Below are 20,023 nucleotides of genomic sequence, written 5' to 3'. Positions count from 1 at the left end.
GAAGGTCATTGCTGTGGTCAGTGATTAGCTGCAGGAGTCACACGTCCCGGTTCTGCAGCTACCAGGAAGTACAGAGTGGTTGTGGAGCAATTCTAGGTAATTGGAAAACCCCTTTAAAGAGGGCTCACTAGAAAGGCTTCCATACTTGGAGAAAAGTTGGCTAATTTCTGCGTATCTAGCCAACTATCCGATGTGCATGCAGACCTCACGTCTGCAGACCTCAATTCTGCAGAAAAGAAGGAACCAGCATGTTGCATTCCAATCAATACTAGGAAACAATAGAGGGAAATTCCATTGAAATGTTTAGTCTCTGCTTTAAAGCTTTTGTTACAGTCACAATTCTTGAGAAAGCAAAGCATAATCTGCTAAGAAGAAAATTGCTAAGATATTCAATAACCCCAAGAATGACTAGTGAGGCTTCAGTCTTGAGAATTTGAATTTAGTATTTGGCATTTAACTTTTGTTAGGCCGGATTCATAAGACTATATTCGCACGCGCACTACGCAGTTCATAGAACCCATTCATGCCGCACCTTCAACAAGGGCCCGTTGACACTAGCGTTGTGTCCATCTAGCTGTTCCATTTTGGGAGCAGCTAAATGTAAAGAAAACAAAAGTAAAACGGAAGCAAATTTATCGCTTTCCGTTTGCATCTATTTTCCATTGAAAACAATGTTAAAAAATTGAAGTGTTTCAATACGTTTTGGTTTTGCTTTTCTAAACTGGAAACGAAACTTGTGATTTTTTTAACGTGAGCATCAATGGGACTTTTGTAATGTTAAAAACGCATCGCAACTTTGTGCTTTGTGATTTTTGTGCGATGCGATTTTACCATTAGAAAGTCCTATTGACATTCGCGTTAAAAAAAACTGCGTTGACACAGCGTTAAAAAAAACACAAGTGCGTAGGAGCCCTAAAAAACAGAAAATAGACAAACGGATTGAAACTGAAGGTCTGGAGTTTCAATTCATGTCTATGTGCCCAAAAAACAAAGCGTTTTCTTTCTGTTTAGCTGCTCCTATGACAGAACAGCCAGGCAGAAACTAAAAAGCACTAGTGTGAACTTAGCCAAACGATTCTAAATTTATTGATACACCATGCTTATAGAAAGCAAAAAGTAGACACAAAATCCCAAAACGTTGGAGAAAATGTCTAGTTTTCCTGGATTCTAGAATTGGTCTACTTCATTAGGGACTCTTAATCCCTGCTTGATAACTGCTTGATAACTAATTACATTTGGATACTCAGTGAGCTTCTTTCTCATTAAAGGATCACTTATAATAATTGATAGAATTGCTCTACTACCGTGTTATGCCTAGAGCACAGCATTACAGGAAATCGCCCAAACATGTGTTGACACCAAAGGGAGAATTCCAGTGACAACCCATTCTTGCCTAATCAGTGCTTGGAGTTTATCACAATTTCTGTGTTTTTGCTTGTCCATCTGCTATTTGAGTATAGACCACAAGTTCCCAATCGGATTGAGATCTGGGGAGTTTCCTTGTCATGGACCCAACATTTCAATGTTTTGTTCACTGAGCCACTTAGTTATCACTTTTGCCTTATGACATGGTGCTCCATCATGCTGGAAAAGCATTGTTCATTATCAGATTGCTCCTGGATGGTTGGGAGAAGTTGTATTTGGAGGGTGTTTAGATACCATTTTTTATTCACGGCAGTGTACTTAGGCAAAATTATTAGTGGACCCACTCCCTTGGGTGAAATACAACCCAACTCATAAATAAGATGCTTTACTGTTGGCATAACATCGTGGTAGCACTCACCTTATCTTCTCCGGATAATCATTCTTCCAGATGTCCCAAACAGTCTGAAGGGGACTTCATCAGAGAAAATATTGTACAGGGATTGGACTGCAGAGGACTGGAAGAATAATTGTCCAGAGAAGAAAAGGTAATATTACCATTTTCATGTACCCGGCTATATACAGTACTTTGATATCCTACCATGCAGTTTGCACACAGTTGCCTCAGTGGAATTGATCAGGCATATGACTCTTCGTAGACCAGCATCTACCGTATTGATGGTTCTCTGTGATGGGACAACCTCTTTACACAGCATGATAATATACTTGTGATAGACAGTCTCTAAGTGACAGTGTTAAATTAACTAACTTTCTCAATATCAATTTATTGACTATACCAGGAAAATACCATAGGCACTTTGAGTCTGAAACTATGTATGCCATAATACTGAAACTGAAAAGGTAGGAACATCTCATCATATAATGCATTGATTCATGCATCTGAGATCTCCTTACACATCATGATGCCTACTGAGTCACAAGATTTCAGATTACATTTCAGCAATATAAAATTACCCTTGGCTCAACTGACCCCATTACAAGAACTGCGTATGTGTGACTGTCTTCGGGATCATTTTCACCTTCTATATCAGAAAATATTTAACTTTAATATCTGTAAGCATCACTTAATATTTCCAACATTACCAGAATACATCTTACTTATATGTAATTTACTGCATACAACCTTAGCCACTAAACAAAGCTGGTCTCCACCCACCAGCTCAAGGAAAAGTGACAATTAGGGTGCTTTTATACTGGACAATCCACTACCACTACCAATGAATAATGGCAGAGAGGGCCGGGGATCGTTGTGGCCGCCCGTCTCCATTCACAGTAAGCAGGCAGTCGTTCATGAGTGACCGACTGCCTGTTTACACGGGTCAATCCATTCTTCAGTTTTCTGTATGCAGAAAATGAACAACGAATGAGAAATGAACCAATTCTTGTTCGTTGTTCAGTCGGGGCATTCAATAACTGAACGATAATCGTTGAGTATTCCTGCTGGATCGACGGAAAATCCAAACGATCGTCATCCCGTATAAATGGTATAGAGCTTAAATGGTATAGATATAGAGCTTGCAGAGTGGAAAACTGTTGAAAATTCCATATGCAAGTCGTAGCTGGAAATACTAGTCATATACACACATGGCAGCTTATTCCGAAATGCCATCTGAAATTTTAGGTATGCCTTGTATGGTCAGCCTGTGTACTGCGCATAACTGCGTATCTCACGCACATGGTCATGCGCAGTGTGACTGCCTTTTTTTTTTAATTCCCCACTCTGTTTCATAGCGGGGTTGTACATGAATCGCCGCACGTATGCAATATATTGTGCATGGACAGCATTGCATATGCTGCCCATAGAAAAGAATAGGCCGAGAAAGAGAGCGTGCTGCGATCTATTTCTTGCGCGTATCTACAAGCAGTGTTTACACGCTCATGTAAATGGAGTCTATTTACTTTCATTGACTCCATTTACCGCGTGTCACGCGGCCGTATATTGCAGCCGTAATACACGACGAAAACAAGCTTATGGACGTGAACCCTTATAATAAAGTGTACTTTTTAACAAGCGCCCTTGTATTTGTAATCATCCCTCAGCTCTGCTGCACTGGTGCTCTCTCTTCTCTTCCTACACAGCTGCCTCTTTTGTAGCTAGCTCTTGCTACAACTAGGGTATTAACCCTTTCTTTCCCTATTGCAGGTATTAGAATGCCTAACTAGCACACTCTGCAGCTCATTCTGTGTAATGCTCCGCTAATATAATATATATATATATATATATATATATATATATATACATACAGATATCATGTTTCCCCGAAAATAAGACAGTGTCTTATATTAATTTTTGCTCCAATAGATTGTACTTTTTTACATGTACAGCTGCCTGGACACTATTTATATTGTTCTTTTTTAATAACTGTAAATAGGGCTCAATTTTTATGTAGGGCTTATACTTCAAGCATCCTCAAAAATACTGAAAAAGCATTTTCAGAGTGCGTCTTATTTTCAGGGAAACAGGGTATATATAAACACTAAAACCTCTACTAGCATTGACATCTACTAGGGCTGTTTTCGAGTAAGGCCATTTTTTTTTGTAACATTGGCTGCCTCTAATAACACCGGCGCATGCCGGCCCACTTGACCTTGCTGCTGAACCCACGTGATCTCCTGTTCGGTATCTCCTCCTCCTGCTACTAATGCAACCCACCCTTCTCCATCATCGGCGACAGGTAATACACTAGAACAGTACTGTACAATTGAACTCCAATGTAACAGCACAGAGAACACAGTGATAACGCTAAGGACAGATAATAAAGTCACCTGCAGTCCTATATAACACCACAGAAAACACTGATAACGCTGAGGACAGATGATGTACTGTAGTACAGCAGATGTTACCTGCAGCCCTATGTAACACCACAGAGAACACAGTGATAACGCTAAGGACAGATGATGTATTGTAGTACAGCAGATGTCACCTACAGCCCTATGTAACAGTACAGAGAAAACAGTGATAATGCTGAGGACAGATGATGTAGTAGATGTGACCTGCAGTCCTATGTAACACCACAGAGAACACAGTGATAATGCTGAGGACAGATAATGATGTCATCTGCAGTCCTATGTAACAGCACAGAGAACACAGTGACAACGCTGAGGACAGATGATGTACTGTAGTACAGCAGATGTCACCTGCAGTCCTATGTAACACCACAGATATCACACAGTAACATGTTCAATAACCTGTTAAATGTTCATTTATTCTTTACAGTAGTCTTTTATATTTATTAATTATTGTTTTTGGTATTAAGGACCACATTCATTCTCCATTAAATGTGGTCTGGTGTGTTTTTTTGCAATGTCTAGAATAAATTAATTAGATTTACATTGATTCCTATGGAAATAATTACCTCGAGTAGCAACGGTTTCAGGTAAAGCTGATTGCTTTCGGACGGATTACCAACATTAGTAGAGGTTTTATTGTGTTTGTGTTTGTGTGTGTGTGTATATACATATATAATACACACACACTACCTATCTATCCATCTTCTATAGTATCTGTAGTGCTACATTAAATGAAGCATTCCCTCTTAACTATACTTCCTTCTAAATATTTACATCCCTCCTTGCGCTGTATATCGAAGGCATATAAAGGCTAATGATCCCAGCCGTATGGGTCCGGACATGCTGCATAAAGTACAAAAACCAGTGCCTTACCTGTTCGATCACTGCAGTCTAAACTGGGAGGGATGAAGTTTCTACTTTCACTTTCCTTTCAGTTAGATACAAAGCTCGAGTGTCTTCTGGCCATCTGCCAAGAATGAGACTGCACTAATGATAGAGTAAGGCTGGGTTCACACAGGGCGGATTTGCCGTGGAAATTCCGCACGGAATTTCGCTGCGGCAAATCCGCCTGCGGCCGCTAATCTCAGGTTTAGCCAGCCATATGGACGAGATTTCTCAGAAATCTCGTCCACACGGGATGGCCAATCTGCTGCGGTAAGTCAGGCAGGAACCGCGGCTGCGGTCACCGCAGCCGCGGCTTTACAATAGGCAGCATGTCTATTTTTATTTTTTTTCATTCCCATAGAGGAGAGCGTGGCCGCAGCGGAAGAACGAGTGGCCGGGCCGCTTCAAAGCCGCCGCGGGTTTTTCCGCGGCGCTTCTCCCGGCAGAAATCTCGCGGTTTTTGCTGCGGCCAAACCTCGAGATTTCCGGCGGGATTCCGCCCCGTGTGACCTCAGCCTAAGGCTGCCTGTCCACGGGTGAGCCGCCGCCCGGGAGCAGGAGCCGGCAGATGGATATCCGCAGTCAGCCTAACTGACAGGCTGACCGCGGAGAATCGCATTAATCTGGCTCGCGGAGGTCAAATAATAAAATAAGTGTAAGTTTTGCATGGATGTATAATTAGTTTAGAAATCATGGGAAGGTAAATTATTTTTGGAATGAGACAACTTTTTGTGCTCAAGAAACTTATGTGATCAAAAATTGCATGGTGAGTTCAGGTGAGCCACAAGCTTTGGCCTAAGATGGTCAGAATATCATTGAGTGTTGCATAATGATTGTGGTCTATTACAGTGATCACTGGGCTTATTTAGCACTCTATCCATATTGGATACTAAGATTATCTAAGGCTAGCATTTGTGTAATAAATAACTAGTTATGTGATCAAAAATTGCATGGCGGGTTCAGGTGAGCCACAAGCTTTGGTTTAAGATGGTCAGAATATCATTGAGTGTTGCATAATGATTGTGGTATATTACAGTGATCACTGGGCTTATTTAGCACTCTATCCATGTTGGATACTAAGATTATCTAAGGCTAGCATTTGTGTAATAAATAACTAGTTATAAATGTTATTTAGTTGTAAATGTTATTTATTACACAAATAAATTTCACCTCCGCGAGTGCATAGGACCTTCACAGGCATCGATATTTTCCCATCTAGAAGGTCTGGGAACAAAATGAAAAACATTGAATCTTGTAGAGCAAAAAATTCTCTTCCAAATAGAACAAAAATGAAAAAAAAAAAATGGAGTACGGTACATTCCGATTTTCGCCTTTGAAAAAGGGAAAAATTAGCAAAAAAGGGTTTTTTGCTATTTTTGACTCATTGTATCTTAAGAGCTATGCATCCTTTTGGGTCCATAATGTGAATAATGAGAAACATTTCTATGGAGTACACATTGATAAATTCATAGCTGAGTTGGATTGCATTGATTATGAGTTATTACTGCTTAAAATATGAGTTTTATTTTGCGCGATAGAATTTTTCAGCTACTTTGACATGCAATGGTGGCAGAATGATGATAAGAGTGGCAGTCTGAGTAGCTTAGCTGGATTCAGCACCAAAAGTTCTCCTAGTGTGTGAAGTTTCATTGCTCTAGAGTCATTAGAACTGGCTTGGCAATGGATCGAAATCGCCACTTTTTTCAGGTTGCGCGCTGTAATCACATGACAACCCCCTAGATTAAGACCTGTAGCTCGTGAACCAAAGCACTTTGAAGCCTAATATTCTGGCTATCTTAGTTTAGGGTCAGGGTTAGAGATGAGCGAACGTGCTCGGCCCCGCCCCTTTTTCGCCCGAATACCGCGATTTTCGAGTACTTCCGTACTCGGGCGAAAAAATTCGGGGGGCGCCGTGGCGGCGCGGGGGGTTGCGGCGGGGAGTGGGGGGGAGAGGGAGAGAGAGAGGGCTCCCCCCTGTTCCCCACTGCTACCCCCCGCACCGCCGCGCCTCTCCCCGCCCCCCGGCGCCCCCCGAATCTTTACGCGCGAGTACTGAAGTACTCGAAAATGGCGGTACTCGGGTGCGTAAGTACTCATTACGAGTACGTTCGCTCATCTCTAGTCAGGGTCTATCTTTGTGCAAAGTTTCATTGAAATCTGAGATGGTCGACCGGGAGTGTTGGTTGAACTGACACGGAATGACCCCACTACAACATAATAATGGATCCTTTGTGCCCCAAAAAAGTAAAAATTCAACTTTTCTGCTCCCTCAAACTGATAATGCCTTTTTATTGCTCCTGGTCTAGTGTCCCCATAAAGTAATAGCACCCGCATTGTGCACCCATAACTCAATAGTGCCACCCTTGTGCTGCTCCACAAGGTAATAGTGCCCCCTCTGTGCCCCATAAGGTAATAGTACGCCCTTATATCCCATTGTGTTGTAATGCATCCTCTGTGCCCCCATAAGCTACTACTGTAGTTTTCCATTTTGTCTACATAATCTAATAGTGCTCCCATTGTGCCCCCATAATGTAATAGCACCCACAAAATGTAATAGTGTCTCCTTTTAGCCCCCATAATGTAATAGTGCCCCACCCGTGCCATAATAATATAATAGCCTTATTTTGTGCCCTACAAAGTAATAGTGTGCCAGTACAGTAATAATCTCCCCACTGAGCCCACCACAAAATACTAATGCCTCCATTGTGCCACCACACAGGAAATCATTGTCTGTTTGTACACCCTCAAAGTAATAATGCCCTCTTAGTGCACCTGGTCAGGTGACCCACAAGGTAATAGAGCCACCTTTGTGCCACCTTAACATAATAATATTCCTTGTTTTGACTGAAATCAGTTTATTATACATTATAAAAATGTTGTAGTTTTTACAATACTTATTAAAAGTAAAGTTTTATTGGAAATTTTTAAATGTAGTTGTACTGCATATCTGTGTGAAGCTTCAGAGGACTGTGGGAGTTCCAAAGTTGTATGGTGGGCAAACTCTCAATATTGTAATTATGTTCTACGTTAGCGAGTGCCTGCTACTCCAACAATATTATAGAACTTTATGTAGCAATATTCAAGTAATGTTTCAGTAATTAAAAACAAATATTCTATTTCTGTTAAGCCATACACTAATTTCCTTACCAATCCAAGTTAGGCCTCTTGTCCACGGCACGTGGACAGGCAGCCTTGAGTGTTTCTGGGTTTTTAAAGTCCACTCAGATATCAGCTAAAGAGCCATAGAATTGAATTCTAACATTCTGGCTGTGTGAAGCTGTCATTGGGGATAACTTTGGAGCTTGCTGCACACATAATAATTATGGAGTTCAATGCATAAATCTTTTTTTTAGATTTGCTTTCTTAAAATACAAAAACTCCCACAATAAGCATTGAATGAATAAACCGTTACACCAAATATGTAAATAGTCGGATTATAACTTTACAAAATCGTTTCCATACAAGTGAAGATCCATCCAGTACAATGTCTCAAGCGTAAAACAAAACAAAAGCTGTTCAGAATTTATTAAGGTTCTCATGCTTCAAAAATAGGAGGATAGTTTGGAGTGGATAGAGAGTTTTTGATAAACTAAGCCTCTTTATTAGATGGCACCTTCCCAAAAAAGAATATTCCAACTGTGATGTTCCCCTAACATTTTATATATAAAAGGAGGGTAATTGGATCGATACTGTACCTAGGTAGCTAATTGAGGCTTTGACTACAATAACAGGTGTGTCAAAGGTAGTAAAGCTGCGTAGACTTGACCTGGGAGAGATACAGTGGATATAAAATGTGTATACACCCCTATTAAAATGCCATCTATTTGTCATTCCGATAGAGATGAATCATTTTTAGATTTATTTCCACCTTCCGTGTGACCCATATCTGTACAATTCCATTGAAAAACAAATTTAAATCTTTAGGGTGCGGGCAGACGAGCGCATAAACGGCGCGTTTTTGCGACCAAACGTATATACGTGACCATCTGAAGCAATGGTTTCGAATGTATTCGTTCACATGGGCGATTTTACGGCGCGTAAAAACGGCAATTCGAAAAAAAAACGGAACATATGCGACCGAAATACGCGCCAACGCATATTCGATCGCCGAAAAGACGGTTTGCAAAGTAGGAACAAACGAAAATACGCTTTCTAGCTCTGGTCGTGATTGGTGAAAAACGATCGCTTGGGCGATTATACGTTGCGCTCGTGTAAACGTAAATACGCCTACGCTCGTCTGCCCGCACCCTCAGGGTGGAAAAACTGGAAAAAAAAAATACAAATTAAAATAATGTTGTTGCATAAATATGCACACCTTAAAACTAATAGTTTATTGATGTATCTTTTGACTTTCTGACAGTATTCAATCTTTTTGGGTAGTTGTCTTTCAGCATGGCACATCTTGACTTGGCAATCTTTGCCCACTCTTCCTTGCAAAAGCGCCGCAAATCTGTCAGATTGCTAGGCCATCTCGTGTGTAGCGCCCTCAGATTTTCAATGGGATTCAGGTCTTGGCTCTGGTTGGGCCATTCCACAACACTGATCTTTTTCAGGCAAAGCCATTTATTTAGATCTTTGCTTTGGCTCATTGTCATGCCAAAAGTGGAAATTCTTTCTCATCTTTACCTTTTTAGCAGATGCCTGAAGGACCGATATTTGGGACTGTTAATAATTCCCTCCAGCGTGACTAAAACCTCAGTTCCAACAGAAAAACAGCCACAAAGCATACTGATGCCTTCAACATCTTCACTGTGGCTGTGGTGTTCTTTTGATGATGCGCAGTATTGGCTTTGCGCCAATTACACCTTTTGGAATTATAGCTAAAAAGTTATACCTTGATCACTGGACCAGGGGCATTTTAAATATGGTGGTGTGTCCAAAGCACCAAATCCCTGAAAACAACTTCAGAACGCAGGGAGAGTGCCACAGGTAAAGACCACAGCATATAGCAGATACCTCAGTTGTATAAAGCAGAAAACAAAAGAAAATAACATCCCCATGCTCTTGGTGGACAGATAAAAGGAAATTAAAAGTTTGCTTCACTTTCTTCATAGAGGAGTCCATTATGAAAATGGACCAATTCTTACAGTGTTTCCCCAAAAATATGTCCTACCACGATAGTAAGACCTACTAGGTTTTCGGGGGAGGCTTGAAATATAAAGCCTTCCCCGAAAATAGTACCTAGCTAACATGCCCCCACCCCCCCCAAATAATTAATACTCACCTGGTCCGCGGTGGCGCTGCGGCAAACTGCTGAATCCTCTCTGTCTGCTATCTCAGCTTCTGCTGGTGACGGGGCTTTGAATACCCCACCTCCAGCAAAGTGAGCGCTGTGATTGGCTATTCGAGCGCCAGCAGGCAATCGGCTGTGATTGGCTGCTGGCGCTCGATTAGCCAATCACAGCACTCGCTTTGCTGGAGTCGGGGTATTCAAAGCTCATTCACCAGGAAGAAACTCAGCTGTGAGACGAGGAGGACGAAGTTTACTGCAGTGCAGCCAAAGACCATCGTGAGGCATCGGGACGCTGTGGACCAGGTAAGTATAAGCCCTCCTTCCCAAAAATAAGACACCATGCCCTTTTTGGGGCAAAAATTAATATAAGACAGTGTCTTCTTTTTGGGGAACACGGTAGTATCCAAGGTAGTTTATAAAAGAATTCAAGTAGGGATTATGAAGTACAACTCTTTATTCCAATTAAACAAAAATAACCTAAAACAAAAACTAACTATATGATATGCAGCTACAAAAGGGTTTCTGTCTGTAAAGAGCAGCACGCTTCGAAGGTCCTCAAAAGCCTCTTTAGTCAAGCTCAATATGGGGAGGGTGCACACAAATAAATGAGGTTGTTTTATAGTTGCAGATGAAACTGAAATGGGAGAGAAAGAAAGAGTATTCCTGCCAAATGGGCCTAGTTAAAACATGCCCATTTCAGAAGATGTGCCCACGGAAATACGGTGTCCAGGGGAAGTTCTCCCACATATTTTTGGCAGACGTGATATAGGTTTTGGCAAAACATAGCCGGGCTTGGATGTTTTTCTTTGTTAGAACAGGCCTCTGACTTTCCCCCAACCCCCCACAGCCCAGATATATGAAGAATACAGGAGATTGTTGTCACATGAACTACACAACCAGCACTTGCCAGAAATTCCTGCAGCTCCTTTAATGTAGCTGTAGGCCTCTTGGCAGCCTCCAGGACTAATTTTTTTTATCTTTTCATCAGTTTTTGAGGGACATGCACTTTTTTGGTAATGTCACTGTTGTGCTAAGTTTAATCCCCTTCTTGATGACATCTTCATTGTGTTCTATGGTAGATGTAATGCCTTCTCAATTTTTTGGTTCATTTAATGCATTGTAAGCTCTTTACGGAACATGACTTTTGCTGAAGAATGCAAATGTCAGGAAAATCCTACTGAAAGAGCTGAACTTTATATAGGGTAAATCAGAATCCCTGTAAATAATGGCAGCTGTGTGCTGACTACTATTTATCATGAGTTTAAGTGTGATTGCCTAATTCTGAACACAACAACATCCCAAATAGAAGAGGGGGTTTACATTTATGCAACCACATTATTCTAGTTTCGCTATTTTTATTTTTCCAGCCTAAATGATTTCAATGTAATTGTACAGATAACGGGTCACATCGAAGGTGCAAATAAATCGGAAATGATCCACTATATCTAATAATTCACATTTAGTAGGGTAGACCGTAAATCCTGATAGTCTTCCAAAGGACTCCAGTAAGGCAAAAACCTTAGCAATATCTCTGCGATTGGGTTAAAGCCATAAGTATGTCGTCAGCAGAAAATGCAGATTTGACAACTGTATGATATATTTTAATGCCTTCTATGTCACTGTCACCCTCAAGACTACGAAGTAATGGCTCAATATTAAATAGGAGCGTTGATAGTGGGCATCCCTGCTGTGCGCCGTTTTGCAAAGGGAAGGGTGAAGATAAAAAGCCTGGTGTGTAAATCTGTGCCATTGGGGATTTGAAAAAGTTCCACAGATACATACAAAATGATCCACGAAAGCCCATATTGTCCAAAACTGCCACCAACTATCTCCATGATACATTGTCAAAGGCATTTTCAGCATCAATAGTCAGAATCCCTGAAGAAGAGTGAAGAGACGTACTTTTATGTAGTCGAGAATAGTTAGTATTTTATGGATATTGGACACCGCTGGATGTCTTTTGAATAGGTGTAATTAACCGTGGGAGAATGGTGGCGAACCACTCCGCCATTATTTTTGCTATCAATTTAAATCTGTGTTTATTAAAGATATCGGACGATACACTGATGCCTGAATAAGATCTTTACCAGGCTTGGGCAATAACTTGATATAGGCAGTATTAATAGCATTATGGATGGGTGTACATGTGTTCTTTCTTACTCAGCCAGGATTCATAGGCTCGTTTGACCATTTGCAAGACTTGCTTTGTCTGGGGGTTGGGAAAAGATTGAAACAACGTATAGGCAGCTTGCAGATTAACACTGTGTGCCTCTATGTTTGTCTGAGTGTGGTTTCACATATGCGTTGGAGCCTCTGGATGGAAGTTCCATCGCGGATCCGGCACAAAATACTGGAAGAAAAGCGCTGCATGCAGTGTTTTCTCTTAGACCAAAAAGCTGGGTATCTGAGCGGAAAATGAATGGACTCCATTAAAGTCAATGGGTGTTGGCTCAGCGCTGTTCAGTTCTATCATGAGACAGAACAAGGCTAGGTTTCAGCAATGGAACTGTCCAAGGCCTGATAGCCTAGCAGAGAGAGCTCTAGACTAGTATGCAAGAGATTGTGGGTTCAAGCCCTGACACAGAGGCTTCCTCATCAGTTTCTCACTAGAGATGAGCGAGCACCAAAATGCTCGGGTGCTCGTTACTCGGGACGAAATTATCGTGATGCTCGAGGGTTCGTTTCGAGTAACGAACCCCATTGAAGTCAATGGGCGACCCAAGCATTTTTGTATATCGTCGATGCTCGCTAAGGTTTCCATTTGTGAAAATCTGGGCAATTCAAGAAAGTGATGGGAACGACACAGCAACGGATAGGGCAGGCGAGGGGCTACATGTTGGGCTGCATCTCAAGTTCCCAGGTCCCACTATTAAGCCACAATAGCGGCAAGAGTGGGCCCCCCCCCAACAACTTTTACTTCTGAAAAGCCCTCATTAGCAATGCATACCTTAGCTAAGCACCACAATACCTCCAACAAAGCACAATCACTGCCTGCATGACACTCCACTGCCACTTCTCCTGGGTTACATGCTGCCCAACCCCCCCCCCCCCTCACGACCCAGTGTCCACGGCGCACACCAAATTGTCCCTGCGCAGCCTTCAGCTGCACTCATGCCACGCCACACTCATGTCTATTTATAAGTGCGTCTGCCATGAGGAGGAACCGCAGGCACACACTGCAGAGGGTTGGCACGGCTAGGCAGCGACCCTCTTTAAAAGGGGTGGGGCGATAGCCCACAATGCTGTACAGAAGCAATGAGAAATAGAATCCTGTGCCACCGCCATCAGGAGCTGCACACGTGGGCATAGCAATGGGGAACCTATGTGCCACACACTATTCATTCTGTCAAGGTGTCTGCATGCCCCAGTCAGACTGCGGTTTTTTATAAATAGTCACAGGCAGGTACAACTCCGCAATGGGAATTCCGTGTGCACCCACAGCATGGGTGGCTCCCTGGAACCCACCGTCTGTACATTAATGTATCCCATTGCAGTGCCCATCACAGCTGAGGTAATGTCATGTTTAATGCAAGTGGGCTTTGGCCCACACTGCATGCCCCAGTCAGACTGGGGTTCTTTAGAAGTGGACACATGCAGTTACAACTCCGTGTGGACCCACGGCATGGGTGGCTCCCTGGAACCCACCGGCGGTACATAAATATATCCCATTGCAGTGCCCAACACAGCTGATATAACGTCAGCTTTAATGCAGGTGGGCTAAAAATTAATTGGATTACACTGTAGGCGAGGGCCCCCAAAAATTGGTGTACCAACAGTACTAATGTACCTCAGAAAAATTGCCCATGCCCAACCAAGAGAGCAGGTGAAACCCATTAATTGCTTTGGTTAATGTGGCTTAATTGGTAACTAGGCCTGGAGGCAGCCCAGTTAAAATAAAAATTGGTTCAGGTGAAAGTTTCAACGCTTTAATGAGCATTGAAACATATAAAAATTGTTTACAAAAATTAAATGACTGAGCCTTGTGGGCCTAAGAAAAATTGCCCGTTCGGCGTGATTATGTGAGGTTTCAGGAGGAGGAGCAGGAGGAGGAGGAGGAATATTATACACAGATTGATGAAGCAAAAAGGTCCCCGTTTTGGATGGTGATAGAGAACGATGCTTCCATCCGCGGGTGCAGCCTACGTATTGCTTAGGTATCGCTGCTGTCCGCTGGTGGAGAAGAGAAGTCTGGGGAAATCCAGGCTTTGTTCATCTTGATGAGTGTAAGCCTGTCGGCACTGTCGGTTGACAGGCGGGTACGCTTATCCGTGATGATTCCCCCAGCCGCACTAAACACCCTCTCTGACAAGACGCTAGCCACAGGACAAGCAAGCACCTCCAGGGCATACAGCGCGAGTTCAGGCCACGTGTCCAGCTTCGACACCCAGTAGTTGTAGGGGGCAGAGGCGTCACCGAGGACGGTCGTGCGATCGGCTACGTACCCCGTCACCATCCTTTTACAGTGCTCCCGCCAACTCAGCCGTGACTGGGGAGCGGTGACACAGTCTTGCTGGGGAGCCATAAAGCTGGCAAAGGCCTTGGAGAATGTTCCCCTGCCTGCGCTGTACATGCTGCCTGATCTCTGTGCCTCCCCTGCTACCTGGCCCTCGGAACTGCACCTTCTGCCACTAGCGCTGTCGGATGGGAAGTTTACCATCAGTTTGTCCACCAGCGCCCTGTGGTATAGCATCATTCTGGAACCCCTTTCCTCTTCGGGAATGAGAGTGGAAAGGTTCTCCTTATACCGTGGGTCGAGCAGTGTGTACACCCAGTAATCCGTAGTGGCCAGAATACATGTAACGCGAGGGTCACGAGAAAGGCATCCTAACATGAAGTCAGCCATGTGTGCCAGGGTACCTGTACGCAACACATGGCTGTCCTCACTAGGAAGATCACTTTCAGGATCCTCCTCCTCCTCCTCCTCCTCCTCCTCCTCCTGCCATACACGCTGAAAGGATGACAGGCAAGCAGCATGTGTACCCTCAGCAGTGGTCCAAGCTGTCTCTTCCCCCTCCTCCTCATGCTCCTCCCCCTCCTCCTCCTCCTCAACGCACTGAGATATAGACATGAGGGTGCTCTGACTATCCAGCGACATACTGTCTTCCCACGCCTCCGTTTCCGAGTGCAAAGCGTCTGCCTTTATGGTTTGCAGGGAACTTCTCAAGAGGCATAGCAGAGGAATGGTGACGCTAATGATTGCAGCATCCCCGCTCACCATCTGGGTAGACTCCTCAAAGTTTCCAAGGAACTGGCAGATGTCTGCCAACCAGGCCCACTCTTCTGTAAAGAATTGAGGAGGCTGACTCCCACTACGCCGCCCATGTTGGAGTTGGTATTCCACAATAGCTCTACGCTGCTCATAGAGCCTGGCCAACATGTGGAGCGTAGAGTTCCACCGTGTGGGCACGTCGCACAGCAATCGGTGCACTGGCAGATTAAACCGATGTTGCAGGGTCCGCAGGGTGGCAGCGTCCGTCTTGGAGTTGCAGAAATGTGCGCTGACCCGGCGCACCTTTCCGAGCAGGTATGACAAGTGTGGGTAGCTTTTTAGAAAGCGCTGAACCACCAAATTAAAGACATGGGCCAGGCATGGCACGTGCGTGAGGCTGCCGAGCTGCAGAGCCTCCAGCAGGTTACGGCCGTTGTCACACACGACCATGCCCGGTTGGAGGCTCAGCGGCGCAAGCCAGCGGTCGGTCTGCTCTGTCAGACCCTGCAGCAGTTCGTGGGCCGTCTGACTCTTCTCTCCTAAGCTGAGTAGTTTCAGCACGGCCTGCTGACGCTTGTCCACCGCTGTGCTGCCGTGCCGCGCGACACCGACTGCTGGCGACATGCTGCTGCTGACACATCTTGATTGCGAGACAGAGGTTGCGTAGGAGGAGGAGGAGGGTGGTTTAGTGGAGGAAGCATACACCGCCGCAGATACCACCACCGAGCTGGGGCCCGCAATTCTGGGGGTGGGTAGGACGTGAGCAGTCCCAGGCTCTGACTCTGTCCCAGCCTCCACTAAATTCACCCAATGTGCCGTCAGGGAGATATAGTGGCCCTGCCCACCTGTGCTTGTCCACGTGTCTGTTGTTAAGTGGACCTTGGCAGTAACCGCGTTGGTAAGGGCGCGTACAATGTTGCGGTAGACGTGGTCGTGCAGGGCTGGGACGGCACATCGGGAAAAGTAGTGGCAACTGGGAACCGAGTAGCGCGGGGCAGCCGCCGCCATCATGCTTTTGAAAGCCTCCGTTTCCACAAACCTATACGGCAGCATCTCCAGGCTGATCAATTTGGCAATGTGCACGTTTAACGCTTGAGCGTGCGGGTGCGTGGTGGCGTACTTGCGCTTGCGCTCAAACAGTGGCGCTAGCGACGTCTGGACGCTGCGCTGAGAGACATTGCTGGATGGGGCCGAGGACAGCGGAGGTGCAGGCCAGGAGACGGTACTGCCTGTGTCCTCAGAGGGGGGTTGGATCTCAGTGGCAGGTTGGGGCACAGGGGGAGAGGCAGTGGTGCAAACCGGAGGCGGTGAACGGCCTTCGTCCCACCTTGTGGGGTGCTTGGCCATCATATGCCTGCGCATGCTGGTGGTGGCTCCCCAGCTGATCTTGGCGCGACAAAGGTTGCACACCACTGTTCGTCAGTCGTCAGGCGTCTCTGTGAAAAACTGCCACACCGTAGAGCACGTTGACCTCTGCAGGGTGGCATGGCGCAAAAGGGCGCTTTGGGAAACAGTTGGTGGATTATTCGGTCTGGCCCTGCCTCTACCCCTGGCCACCGCACTGGCTCGGCCTGTGCCCACACCCTGACTTGGGCCTCCGCGTCCTCGCCCGTGTCCACGTCCTCTAGGCCTACCCCTACCCCTCAGCATGGTGTATTACCAGTAGTGCAGAAACAGAACGCTGTAATTAAATGTGCCGCTTATTAGCCTGTGGTTGGAGGCTGACTTCGCTTACGGAACGCCAGGAAATAATTTTGCGCAAGCCTGCTGTAACACTTAGCTGGCTGCGTATGAATTAGGAGGACAACTACACCCAGCACAGACCCAGAACACTGAGGACAGTCACAGGCAGCCCAAATAGATTTTTTTCCCCAAATGTTTTTGGAAAGGCCCACTGCCTATATACACTGTATATGTCTTCTCTCTCTGCGTCACCACTACTGGCCCTGGAGTATGTAAAATAACTGCAGACTGTTGCACTGTGGACTGGAATACAGCGGTGATTTAACAGCCAACACAGAGCCAGGAAATAATTTTGCGCAAGCCTGCTGTAACACTTAGCTGGCTGCGTATGAATTAGGAGGACAACTACACCCAGCACAGACCCAGTACACTGAGGACAGTCACAGGCAGCCCAAATAGATTTTTTTCCCCAAATGTTTTTGGAAAGGCCCACTGCCTATATTCAATAAATATATGTCTTCTGTCCCTGCCTCACAATATATGTCTTCTGTCCCTGCCTCACCACCACTACTGGCCCTGGAGTATGTATAATTACTGCAGGGCGCAATGCTCTGCACGGCCGATATACAAAAAAAAAAAATGTGCAACACTGCAAAAAGCAGCCTCCACAGTACTGCACACGGTTAGATGTGGCCCTAAGAAGGACCGTTGGGGTTCTTGAAGCCAAAAATACTCCTAACACTCTCCCTATAGCAGCTCCGGCACCAACAGCACTTTCCCTCCTCTATGTCAGAACAAATCTGTGGCGAGCCGCGGGAGGGGCCGATTTTTATACTCGGGTGACACCTGATCTCGCCAGCCACTCACTGCAGGGGGGTGGTATAGGGCTTGAACGTCGCAGGGGGAAGTTGTAATGCCTTCCCTGTCTTTTTATTGGCCAGAAAAGCGCGCTAACGTCTCAGAGATGAAAGTGAAAGTAACTCGAACATCGCGTGGTACTCGTCACGAGTAACGAGCATCTCGAACACGCTAATACTCGAACGAGTATCAAGCTCGGACGAGTACGTTCGCTCATCTCTATTTCTCACTTATACAGGATATAACTCATATACTGTATAGGGGAGCAAACAGTAAGGCCTCCTTCACATGGGTGACAAAGTTGCGCGATTTTGTAGCGTTGCTACAAATCGCATGTATGTAATGCCCATGCTTTCCTATGGGTTCCTTCATACATTAGATGTTTTATAGCATCCTACAAAATGACACACAAACCTCACAGGTCCGGCGATATGCCCACGACACGCGAGGTTTTGTAGCCCATGTTTCCCTATGGAGCCTTCCTTTCTGTTGCATTGCATCGCACGATGCAATGCAACTTTGACAGTAGCAAATACTACTGTCAAAGCTATAATCTAAGCCCTAACTGCCAGAAAAAAAAAACCAAATACATCACCTCTCCCACGCTGTCAGCCTGGCCGCATCTTCTCCCCGGGTCCCGGCACTGATCTTCTTTTCTCTTTTGGCTGGGGATTTAAAAATCCCCGCCTCCTGGAAGCGCTGGCTGTGATTAGCTGACACTTAGCCAATCACTGCAAGTGCTCAATGAATGGCAGTGATTGAACCAATCACAGCCATTCTTCGAGCACTGGCTGTGATTAGCTAAGTGTCAGCCAATCACAGCAAGCGTTTCCAGCATTTTTCAATCCCCAGCCAGATGATGAAGAAGATCAGTGACAGGACCTGAGACAGCGCGGAAGAGGTAATGTATACTTTTTTTTCTCTCCTTTAGTTACAGCTTATTTTCGGGGTAGGGCTTATATTTCAAGCCCCAACGAAAATCATTGCACGTAATGCTACAAAGTCACGTGATTTTGTAGCATCACGTGACTTTGTAGCGCTACAAAATCGCGGTATTGCTGCGAGAAAATCGCAGCGATATCGCACAGTGCAGCCATGTGAAGGAGGCCTAATGTGGAATCGTTACTGAAGCTGAAGTGGTTTTAGCAGCAGGAAAAGACAACATTCTGGATTGTTGCTAAACATTTTTCAACCATGGAAGGACTCAGTTCTGGAAAGTTTGCTAGGTCTATGAGAGACATCAGCCTGGGAAGGAGCCATGGTAGGTTATGCTAAACTTATACTTGGTGGAAGTTACAACTTTGATTTACTAGAGAATGGTGTGCAGTGTGTAATTGGGGGTTGACTGCCATAAAGTCTACACTATATGGCCAAAAGTATTTGGACACTGCATGTTTTTCAGTAAAAGTGCTTTATTATTCTATTTAGTGACGTGTCAGCCCTCCTTTTGCTTGTATTACAGCGGCAACATATCGAGGCATACTTTCCACAAGTTCTCTGCAAGTCTGGGCAGGAGTAGCTCGCCATTCCTTGTGCAAGGCTGTGAGAAGAGATTGTTGTGAGGATAGGCGCGGGTGGCGGTGTTGTACCCGTTGCTCCAGGGGAGGAGGCTGGAAGAGTCGGGAGCAGTGCTCTGAGCTCCCGCCCGCCCCCTCTGCCTCCTCTCCATCCTCTCTCCGCCCCTCTGCACTATTTGCAATGAGTTCCGGGAATTAGTCCCATTCCACCTCTCCTCATTGAAAATAATGCAGGGGGGTGGAGAGGAGGCAGAGAGGGGGCGGGAGTTCAGAGCACTGCTCCCGGCTCTTCCAGCCTCCTCCCCTGCAGAGAGAAACGCCGTATATTGGCCAGCGTGAATACCTGGCCGATATACGGTCGTCTGAATGCATCCTTATAGTAACATACAGAGAGAGATCTTTAAAACTGTTCTGGAATGTTCAAGTGTATAGAGCCACCTAGAGTGCAGTGCAACCATTATGTAT

The 20,023-nt window shown here is 45.1% G+C and overlaps 1 protein-coding gene across 1 annotated transcript in view; it reads right to left on the bottom strand.

Annotated features, from left to right (window-relative positions):
- The window catches only part of LOC136628938 (hemicentin-1-like), a 103,718-nt gene that overhangs the window by 41,438 nt on the left and 42,257 nt on the right, over positions 1-20,023 (bottom strand). Inside the window, exons 8-9 of the mRNA XM_066605011.1 lie at positions 1,964-2,104; positions 533-594 (exon numbers count right to left, since the gene is read on the bottom strand). Of these exons, the coding sequence (XP_066461108.1) occupies positions 533-594; positions 1,964-2,104 (203 nt within the window). The remainder of the gene's footprint in view (positions 1-532; positions 595-1,963; positions 2,105-20,023) is intronic.

The sequence above is a fragment of the Eleutherodactylus coqui genome, chromosome 5, assembly GCF_035609145.1.
Source record: "Eleutherodactylus coqui strain aEleCoq1 chromosome 5, aEleCoq1.hap1, whole genome shotgun sequence".
Taxonomy (NCBI): domain Eukaryota; kingdom Metazoa; phylum Chordata; class Amphibia; order Anura; family Eleutherodactylidae; genus Eleutherodactylus; species Eleutherodactylus coqui.
Note: the sequence above shows the minus strand (reverse complement) of the source record. Positions and strands in the feature narration are given on the sequence as shown.